We start from the raw sequence: 10,415 nt of genomic DNA, 5'->3' as shown, positions 1-10,415 counted from the left end.
TTGCTCCTTCCAAGAGTGCGTGACTGTCCAAGGAGGAAAAGACAAGTTCAAACAGACCTGCTTGAAGAAAACCCATTGCATGTGACACAGAAACTCTGCCCATTGCCTTCCTAGTTCTCTGGGGGACATTCTGTCAGGTGTCTAGCTGGAACTCCAGTTTGTGCTGGCTGCGTGCGCTGTGAGGATCAGAGTCCTCTGCCCATGGGTCCAAAGGAGGTAGTCCTGCTCTGCAGCAGTGTTAACACAGAGGTGGCAAAAAGCCTTTTGATTGTTGTTCCAGGGGCAGGACGCCCTGAGCTGACTGAGGAGGGCTTAGTCTTGTCACCCAGCAGGTATATTCCTCTTGACCACCATGAGAGGTGAAATGAGGACCACGCCCAGCTGCTTCTTGGAGGCAAGAGGACAGTATTCATAGCCTCCTACTTTTCCTTCCTTGACAGATTTCAATCTACCACTATCAGGTCTCTTGCAAGGCAAGGAAAGGCAGGAGGCAGAGGTGACGTGGCCCATTGCAGAGGGCTTTATCCCTGTCCACACATCAATACACCGCATCCACTATTTCTCCAGGCACTGGCTGGATAACAGAGTGCAAGACATGCCTGCATAGAAATGTAAGCTCCAATGCATACATTTTTCAAGAGGTGAAGATTCAGCAGTTTTACTGCCTGTTTTGCAGGGAATGAGGTTGCGTAGGTGAGTAGAGACTCTAGAAGAGTAGACTCGTTTAGGTACCTGTGTCTGGTGTTCATTGCAATGGTAGAAATTCTCAGCTTTTCCTTAGCTCTCAGGGTAAACACTGGGCAGTCCCTCAAGACCAAAAAAGCTCCCTGTAACCTAGTGCAGCCTCAAGACAGCGGGTGCGCTCAGTGGTCTTGCTCACAACTGCCCTGTGCTGGCACCTCTCTCAGCTAGAAGACGAGTGCACTCAGAGCTCACTCTGCAAAGGAATCTAGACTGTGCAAAGAAGAGAGGAGTCCAGTTTCAGAGGCCAGATCTCCAAAGAGCTGTCTCGTTCTCAGCCCTGATAGGGAGAGAGTGGCAGGAGGGATGTGAAGAGGCTCCTGGCTCAGATGAGCAAACCAGGGACTGTCAGCTACCAGAAGGACCTTCCAGGAGAGCTGTGCTCTTCTGCAGCACTACCCATAGCCTGCCAGCACACGCCAGGGGGACAGGCAGGTGTCCTGAAGGTGGGGCTCTCTTTAAAAGAGAGTGGGCTCATTCCCCAACCCCACACACTGCATTGCCACAGCTCCACACTTTAGAAGTGGGGTTGGACATCTCACTGCCGTAAAGGAAGTCACCTGCATGGAAGGACTCTCAGGGCCAGTAGCTGAACTGCAACTGAGCGCCCTGCCCTTTGTCCCATCGACCTTGAAAACAGGGACCAGAGCAGCAGGGAGAGATGGAGAAACAGGGATCATCGCCGTGCTCCTCCTGCCAAAGGAGGCATGGAGAGAGCGAGAGACAGGCGGGCTCTCAGGAAAGCCTTCCCCCGTATCAATGTCCGGATGGTGACATTGCCAGCCAGTTGCTGTCAGCCCCTTTGTCATGCAGCAGGAAAAGAGCATGTTGCGGGAGAGATGCACCTCTCTTCTGCTGGAGACCTAACTGCAGAGGAGGAGGCTCATGCCTTAGACCCCATGGCCTGGAGGGTAGAGCACTCTGTTGGGTGGGAGAGGAGACAAGGGGGGCCGTGCTCAGAGGCAGGTGTCTGCACCGGACAGGCTGAAAGGGCATCGTCCAGATCCCATCTCCCACGGGAGATGGAGGAGCAGAGCTGTTTCTCTGCCCCTGTGCCTTTTCCCTGTCCATGCTCACAGACCCCATCCCACCCTCTGTGTGCTCAGTTCTGCCCTCCAGAAACCTCCCGGGAGAGAGGTTTTCAGGAGCAGCTCTGTGTTTGCAGCTGCTAAGGAGCAGTTCAGAAAAGCCCCGATGAGAAGGATGGCAACTGCCAAGGAGATGTTGGTGCTGCCTATAGGTTGGGGGGGCAGGGGAGGCTGAAGGGACTTCCTGAGGTTCCTCACACACCCCTTGATCTTTCAGAGTAACATTTTAGGAGTCTCACCCCCAAACCTAAACCCCTAATACTGTTTCCATCTCACTGTTGACAATGGGGGAAAACTGAAAAACAAAAAACCCCCCAAACCCCCAAAACCCAAACCCAAAAGCCAAAGCAACCCAAAGTCAGGCAAGAGCTTTCAGGTACCTGGTGACTTTACCTTCCCCTTGAAAAGTCCCCATCTAGAAATGGTTAGCTAGAGCTGTGAGCATCCCCGTCCCACATAACACCCTCCGGATGGAAGAATGACCCTGCCCTGCCAGGGGTTGCTCCTTCCACCCAGACCTTCTGCAGTGCTGTGGGGAGTTTGCCCTTCTCAATCACCCCTGAGAAGCTGTGAGAGCCATCCTGACAGATCCCATGGCCGTCAGATGTGGCAGCTTCGGAAGACCTCTTTGGGAACAGCAGCTGCACTGCCCTGCAGCCAGAGACTTACTGTGTCAAGGACTGGGAAGATCTCCCCAGCTATGAGCCCTCCTCCGTCCTCCCACCCCAAGCTGCCTTTTACTTCTCTCCGAGCTGCTCATCCTGTCTCGTCACCTGCAGGCAGTGCCCTGAGCCCTGCTGCTCTTTGCAGAGGAGCTGCTGCTGGACTCAGCTGTCTTTCTGCAGGTGCCATGCATCTGTTGCCATGAGCTCTCTCAGTCCCAGGAGCTTGTGCCAGCCCAGGAGCACAAGGGCAGCTGAAGGTGTGACTCTCTCTGCCCCACAGACTCCTTGAGAAGCTCCCTGGTGTCCAGTGCTGACAAAGCAGCAGGGTCCCTCCTGGGGAACCTTCTTGGAAGGAGGCTGAAGTAAACACCTACATCGTGTCTCTACTCTGGGGAGAGAGCGGCGGAGCCCAGCCCTGTGATTTGTCCTTTCAGAGAACGGTTGACTAAAAGAGGTGACAAGTTCTCCCTCTGAAAACCCCTATTCCTCCCCAAATACTAGGCAGTGAGAGGGAGGGGTTTGTTTCCCCATGGAAGGCAGTGATGCAAATGAGTCAATGCAGAAGTCAGACTTTGGTTAGAGGCTTCCAGGCTCTCAGGTGATTCATCTCCCTCCAGTTCATGCCACAAACCCACAGGAGTTGTGATTCCCTTTCCCTCAGGTCAGGTGCGCAGAAAAGAGGTGTCTGCATGGGAGCTCCTTGACTAAGCTCCCACTAGAGTCAATGGAGATGGAGGGAGGGAGTCAGTTGCTCACGCAAAGCCACATGGTGACATTTCAGGGGTCTGCTGGGTTGAGCATGGCCAGCCACTAAGCACGCACCCATTTGTTCCCTTCCCCCCTTCCCCAGCGGCATGGGAGAGAAGTGAAAAAGCCCCCCTTCATCTGGGTGGACAGGGCTCTGAGCAGCGTGATCGAGTGAAAGCTGTCCCTGAGCAGTGGCAGGGGGTTGGTCAAAAGTGGTCAGAGAGTTGCTCTCAGAAAGTCAGTTAATGGGAAATATTCCAGCTGGAGGCTGGTGGCAAGGGGAGACCTGAACAGTCCTGGGACCCATCTTGTTTAACATTTTTCTAATGACCTGGAGGTCTTTCTTGTGAAGTCTGCAGGTGATACCCAGGTGGTGGGACTGGTTGACACACCAGGGCAAGGCTGCCATCCAGAAGGACCTAGGTAGGCTCAAAGGCATGGGCCAACAGGAGCCTCATGAAAAGCAGCACGGAGAAATGCAGAGCCCTGCACCAGCGGTAGACTGAGCCCCTGCAATGGGACAGGCTGGGGACTACCTGGCTTGGGAGTAGCTCTGCAGAAAAGGTGCTGGAGTTCCTGAGGGCCATTAGGCAAAAGACAAGTCAGCACTGAGGAAGGCCAGCAGTGTGGTGGGCTATATGAAGAGGAGCATAGCCAGGAGATTGGGGATGTGTTGATCGTCCTCTACTCAGGACTCATTAGAGTACAGGTAGGTACTGCATCCAGATTTGTGGCCCTCAATAAAAGGGAGAGAGATGAGGAAACTGAAGTGAGTTCAGCAGAGGGCCACCAAGATGGTCTAGGGCTGGGGCACTTGCCTTCTGAGAAGGGGCTGAAGGAGCTGAGCTTGTTCAGCCTGCGGAAGGGAAGGCTTCAGGGGCACCTCAGAGCAGCCCATGGCTTTTGAATGCCTGCATCTTGGTAGCAGACAGAGCCAGGCTCTTCACTGTGATGCATAGTGCAGGATGAGGGAGAAGTTCAAGCTTTTCCCCATCCTGCCGGGAGGGCCGGGCCTCTTGTTTCACACAGTAGTCAGGGTCAGGTGGGGGTGCAGATAGTTTGAGTGGAGGAAATGCCTTGGGCTCCAATGAAAGCTCAACATTTGAACTGCACAACTCCATTGGCTGCAATTAGACATGAGTTAGGTGACGCAACTGTGAATTTACACCTAGCTGGTCGAGTTTTCTTAAGCATCTCACCGAGAAAAGCAGTGGTGGGGAAGAGGAGAGCACTCCCTAGTTTCCCAAATCCCAGGGTGGTTGCCAAGCCATCCCTTTCTTATCCTCTGCCATCCCATTCCCTGGGAAGCACATCTGGTGGAGCTCCAGACTGTAAGCGTTGGGGTGTCTGTATGTTTTGCATAAGACAAGTCTTAATCTGCCTAAAGGCCTATCTTTGCAAAATAGCAGTCCGCGTCTCCATTAGTTCTGCCGAGCATCTTCTGTAGGCAAGGTCGAAGTAACCGATATGATCACCACCAGGCAGGATTTCCCATGCTAAAGTGCACCTCTAAAATGGATCAGAGGGTGGGCTTGCAAAACTGACACCGTGAGTCTTCAGGTGGCACGGGCACTGCTGATTCCTCCTCCAGGAAGCCGCATAAAAGAAGCTCCTGGGGAGCGCCAGGGAGCAGGAGCGCTGCAAACAGTAGTTTGCCCAGCGCTTTGCATGGAAGGGCGCATGAGAAGGGCAGCGCACTCTTCCAGTTGTGGGGCTGCTGCCTGCTCTGCTCAAACGCAGGCTTAGGCTGCAGCCCCAATGGTCACCCCAGCTAGCTGTCAGCTGTGCAAACCTACCCAGCAGCTTGAGGTCTCCAGGGAATTAGAAAGGCTTCTTAGGCAGTGCTTTGAGGTCATCAGAAGCATGGTGGCAGCAACCAGGTGAGGGCTGTGCTCTGCAGCAGCTGGGCACCCTCTCCCTAGCCAGCCTAGCCTGGGATGAGTGGAGGTGGCCACTCAGACAGGGCTTCCTCTCAGGGAAGCTGCTGTCCAGGTGGAGGGCTGTAAAGTCTGTACCCCACGCTCCTGGGTGGAGGAGGGTGCAAGCTCCACCTGCGCAAGGTGTGCTCTGGTGGAGTCCCTCAGGCAGCGGGTGGAGGAGCTGTGGGAAGCAGTCAGGAGGTGATGCTGTATAAGAGAGGGGGAACAAGAAATAGACAGAATCTTATTTGAGGCATTGCAAGAAGAAATATTGGAACCCCATGGCACTGACCTCCAAGGACTACCAGGCAAGCAGTGTCAACAGTGAATAGACAGCATCTTGGAGAAGGAGGCACCATGGTCTCTGGTGACCCATGGCAGCAGGATATCACGTCCAGCCGTTTCCCCCTATGTACCAACCAGCAACAGATACAAAGTCTTGGCAGTACAAGAAGCCAATGGGCAAGATTCACAGGGAGAAACCTCAGCAGTTGCCCATCCCATAAAAGAGCTCCATCCATCGGAGCTGCCCCTTGACACAGAGGCCATCCTCCATCCTCATATTCCCTGACACTCTCTCCTGCAGAGCCTATATCCCTCCACTGCTGCAGCCCAGTTGAACAAATTGTCTCGCCACATCTCATTTCATCCAAAAGTGTCACAGCGCTCAGAAGCTTCAGCTCCGTCTGTGTGTGCTCCAGCTCCTCCTGGCTGTGCACATTTGGGCTCAAGAGCTCAGCACCTCAGCTTGGGCAAGAGATGGTGCTGGCTATCCCAAGCACCTTGCATAGCACTATTCACCTTTCTTAGGGCATTAATAGAGAGCCCGGAATTAAAGAAGGTCTCCTCAGTTCAGACATTTAGATATGTCTGTGTTTTGCAGTAACTGGTCCTCTAGTAAACACACCGGAAGGAGCCGAGAAGGGGCTGTGCCATGGTGTGGTGTTGGTGTTCAGATGATGGCACACTGGCACTAGACCCCTTTAGGAGGCCCTGGGGTGTCTGTCCCACACCAGCTCCAACAGGGCACAGCTTTTCTGGAGGCCCTGTGCTGTGTTTGCCTGCAGAATGGAGTTGTATTAGGCACTCCAGGCACCTGGCCAGGCACTGGAGGCTTTTTTAAAAATGTAGTTAAAATGAGAGCCCTGAAATAAATAAGATGTCTTCAGTGCAGGGATGTGGACATGTTAAGATATTTTAGTGGAGGCCCTCAGGCAGTGGGTGGAGGAGCTGCAGGAGGAAGTCAGCAGGTGACGCTGTATTAGAGAAGGGGGTGGCTTTGCAGTGACTGGTGCTCTAGTAAATACAGTGGATAGAGAGAGACCCGGGTCTCCTTCTGATGCACTCCTGCGTTTGGTCAGCTCAAGAGCTCTGCATGCTCCACAGATATATTTGACAAGGCACATTCAGGTGCCCTAAACGTCCAGGTCTGGTGTCATTTAGGATGGCCAAGGAAATCCCCCTTCCACCTCTGGACCTCAGCTGATGCTCGGGAAGGATGTGGGTATTCTCAGAGATTTGCAAGTTTCACAGCTTGCAAACACTTGCACACGTCTTAGACCAACCCTGGCCCCTCAGTCTTCACCAAGTGTCTGTGGGTGAGCAACTGAGTGCCCACAGAACAAAGACGAGGGGCTCAGAGCAGGGGCTCACCTGCAGGCAACGCTTTAGTGCACCCCTGAACTGAAGCAAGAGGAATCCCATCTGCTGTGGCTGTGTGGGGTGCATGGAGGGAGCTGAATCGTGCTTCTTGCAGCTGGGAAGGAGATGCCTACATTGCCTCAGCTGAACCACTGCCCAGCACAGGGGAAGCCAACCGCGCCCTGTCCCTGTCTGTCTGTCCTTCGTGTTATGGGACAGGACCTGCGGTGTCCAGAGGGGAACATTTACACCTCTCGCAGAAAACCATGCTCTGGCAGGACAATTTCTGCTGCAGGAATCAGTCCCCCTCCAATGTTTAGAGAGGGACCATTAGTGATTCTTTTGTTGACTCCAAAGTACATTCCCCAGGGATGATCCTGCTGCCTTTCAGGCGGTGTCAGCCCTGGAGCCCCGGGGACACCTCGAGGGAGCCCAGAGGGGGCAGAGAAAGTGGCACCTTGGGGTGGTCCTCTGCTGCTGAGCTGCGGTGGGCTCCTGAGACAGAGGAAACTCATGGCAAGCGTGCAGTGCTTCAGGCAGACAGCTCTGCCCAGGAGCAGATCCTCTGCAGAGCACAGCAGGGCTGAGACACTGCCTGAAGGCAGCAAGGGGATATAGATGTGACAGAGAGAGATTAAAGGCAGTGTGGAGTGGGAGGATGCTGAGAGCTCACTGGAGGAGAAATCTTCACAGCCCTTAACACAGTAAGTTTCAGGCTACAGGGCCTCCAGAGTATGCTGGAGGGGTCTCCTAGAGCTGGCAGATCCCAGAGCAGGTAGGATCTGGCAGGATGGCTCTCCGGGTTTCTTGTGTGTGGAGAAGGATGTGTTGCAGAGCAGGGCTTCCCTGCTGCACCCTCAGAGGGACAGGGCACGACCACCCCCTTCTTCTAGGGAGGCCTGCAGGGGTGTGCAGCTGGGTGTGCAGGCAGGGGTGCCCAGGGCTGTCCTTCAGTGCAGGGGCCCTGCACCCTAGGAGGCTGTGTGCTGGTGCAGGGACTCTTCTTCCTGCCAGGGCCAGCACTCAGCCTGCCCGCGGAGCTCCCCACAGCACTGTGGGGAGAAGTAGTGGGTGGAAGGATTTGACACCCCAGCAGGGCAGGGCTCTTCTGGTGTCGAGAGGGTGCTGCGTGGCTCAGGGCTGCTCACAGCGCCACATCACTCCCAGGATATTTTCTGGGGGATGTTTCAAGGGGAACATCAAAGCAGGGGCTACCTGAAGCAAAGGCACTTTTTGGAGTCTGTGGTATCAGTTTCCCACTGTGATGGGGATGCTGTGTGCTGACGCAGGGACTCTGCTGCCTGCCAGGGTCAGCACTCAGCCTGCCCAGGAAGCTCCCCACAGTGCTGTGGGGAGAAGCTGTGGGTGGAAGGAGCGACCCCCAGCAGGGCAGGGCTCTTCTGCTGTTGAGAGGGTGCTGCGTGGCTCAGGGCTGCTCACAGCTCCACATCACCCCCAGGATCTTTCTGAAGATCCTTTTGAAGAAGTACAACAAGGCAGCATTGACTTGAAAGGGAAGGTTTGTGCTTTGAGGTTTCTCATCCTGGTTGTCTGGTTAGGCAGTGAGAGATGGGAATTGATTTCTCTGTGCTGCAGAAGGCACTGAGACCGCAAATCTTCTTAGGGCTTTTCTGAGCTTCTCCTTCACCCCTGCACACACAGAGATGCCCCTGTTCAGCGCCCTGCTGCCAGGAGGTGTCTCCAGGGCAGACCTGACCACACTGTTGTTGGGATGGGGTCTTTGAGTACTGACAGGGAGCAAATGTGGGGACAGAGAACGAGCTCCTGCCAGGAGGGACAGGTCCAGGCAGCAGAGACATAGGCACGGAGGGACAGGGAGCCGCTACCAGAAATGCCGAGGGCAGGAGATTTGGGAATGTCCCTGCCGTCCCCTGCAGTGCAGATGCCTTCCCTGGTCTCCTTTTCCACCCAGCAGAGCTTCTGCCCCCTGTTTCCAGGCTGTGTCACCCCCTTGGAGTCCTGACCCTTGATGAGTTTAGACTCACCAGTACCCATCTCTCTCGCCCTTTTCCGCCTCCCTCAGCAGAAGCATTGGGGCATTTCTCCGTGTTTCGCCTCCCGTCTGGGCTGCCTTTGTTCTTGCCCTCAGAGCCTCTGGGGAGGAGGGTTTCAGCTGCAGGTCACATACTGAAACGTTGGCTCCTGCCCTGTAAACATGTCCATGGGAACAAAGTGCCCCAGCCCATCCTAAGCTGTAGGGCTCTGGGCAATACAGTGCTTGGGGCCGGGAAATGAGCTGGCTCGGTCTGGTCACTACAGTTTTAGGCTATCCAACAGTCTCTCTGGGGTTGTCATGTTGGAAGATGCTGAACAGCCCTTCTGCATTACAAGTGCATTATATCTGACATAACTTGTGATTTCACACCCTTTCCATGGTACCCTCTGCTACACAGAAGGGCTGACTCCTCTGGAGCTGATGGGCAGAGGCCACTGCTCCTAGCAACACACTCAGCCTGCACAAGCCAGAGCTGCAGCCAGCGAGACGAGCAAGGACGGAGGTAATGTGTGTTTGGGTGGGAACAAGGAACAAGGCAGGGGAGTGTTGGCTAATACATAGAGATTTGCTCAAAGAAGTCTGTCCTAACTTCTCAGTGTGCTTTCCTCTTTGGACAGGTCCCCATGCCCTGAGGCAGCAAATGGCCAACAGCAGCTCCATCACCCAGTTCCTCCTCCTGCCATTCACAGACACATGGGAGCTGCAGCTCTTGCACTTCTGGCTCTTCCTGGGCATCTACCTGGCTGCTCTCCTGGGCAACGGCCTCATCATCACTGCCATAGCCTGTGACCACCATCTCCACACCCCCATGTACTTCTTCCTCTTCAACCTCTCTTTCCTCAACCTGGGCTCCATCTCCACCACTGTCCCCAAATCCATGGCCAATTCCCTCTGGGACACCAGGGCCATTTCCTATGCAGGATGCACTGCCCAAGTGTTTCTGTTTGCCTTCTTGATTACAGCAGAGATTTCTCTTACCATCATGGCCTATGACCGCTATGTTGCCATCTGCAAACCCTTGCATTATGGGACGCTCCTGGGCAGCAGAGCTTGTGCCAACATGGCAGCAGCTGCGTGGGGCAGTGGTTTTCTCAATGCTATGGTACACACTGCCAATACATTTTCACTGCCACTCTGCCAAGGCAATGCCATAAACCAGTTCTTCTGTGAAATCCCTCAGATCCTCAAGCTCTCCTGCTCCACCTCCTACCTCAGAGAAGTTGGGGTTGTTCTGGTTGGTATCTGTTTAACAACTGGGTGTTTTATTTTCATTGTGCTGTCCTATGTGCAGATCTTCAGGGCCGTGCTGAGGATCCCCTCTGAGCAGGGATGGCACAAAGCCTTTTCCACGTGCCTCCCTCACCTGGCTGTGGTCTCCCTGTTTTTCAGCACTGCCATGTTTGCCTACCTGAAGCCCCCTTCCACCTCCTCCCATTCCCTAGATCTGGTGATGGCTGTTCTGTACTCGGTGGTACCTCCAACATTGAACCCCCTCATCTACGGCATGAGGAACAAGGAGCTCAAGGATGCTGTTAGGAAAGTGATTTCGTGGCTGTTTCTCCATAGTGATAAACTTCCCTTCTCTCTGCACAAATGA

The 10,415-nt window shown here is 54.4% G+C and overlaps 1 protein-coding gene across 1 annotated transcript; it reads left to right on the top strand.

Annotated features, from left to right (window-relative positions):
- Positions 1-9,392: 9,392 nt before the first annotated feature.
- LOC140645740 (olfactory receptor 14C36-like) lies at positions 9,393-10,415 on the top strand. Its single transcript, XM_072849205.1, has one exon. It carries the CDS (start codon positions 9,459-9,461, stop codon positions 10,413-10,415), a length of 957 nt encoding a protein of 318 aa, XP_072705306.1. The 5' UTR covers positions 9,393-9,458.

This window comes from Ciconia boyciana, unplaced genomic scaffold, assembly GCF_034638445.1.
Source record: "Ciconia boyciana unplaced genomic scaffold, ASM3463844v1 HiC_scaffold_37, whole genome shotgun sequence".
Taxonomy (NCBI): domain Eukaryota; kingdom Metazoa; phylum Chordata; class Aves; order Ciconiiformes; family Ciconiidae; genus Ciconia; species Ciconia boyciana.
Note: the sequence above shows the minus strand (reverse complement) of the source record. Positions and strands in the feature narration are given on the sequence as shown.

Coding starts and splice junctions, on each gene's coding strand:
- LOC140645740 (XM_072849205.1), top strand. CDS start 9,459: ATGGCCAACAGCAGCTCCATCACCCAGTTCCTCCTCCTGCCATTCACA.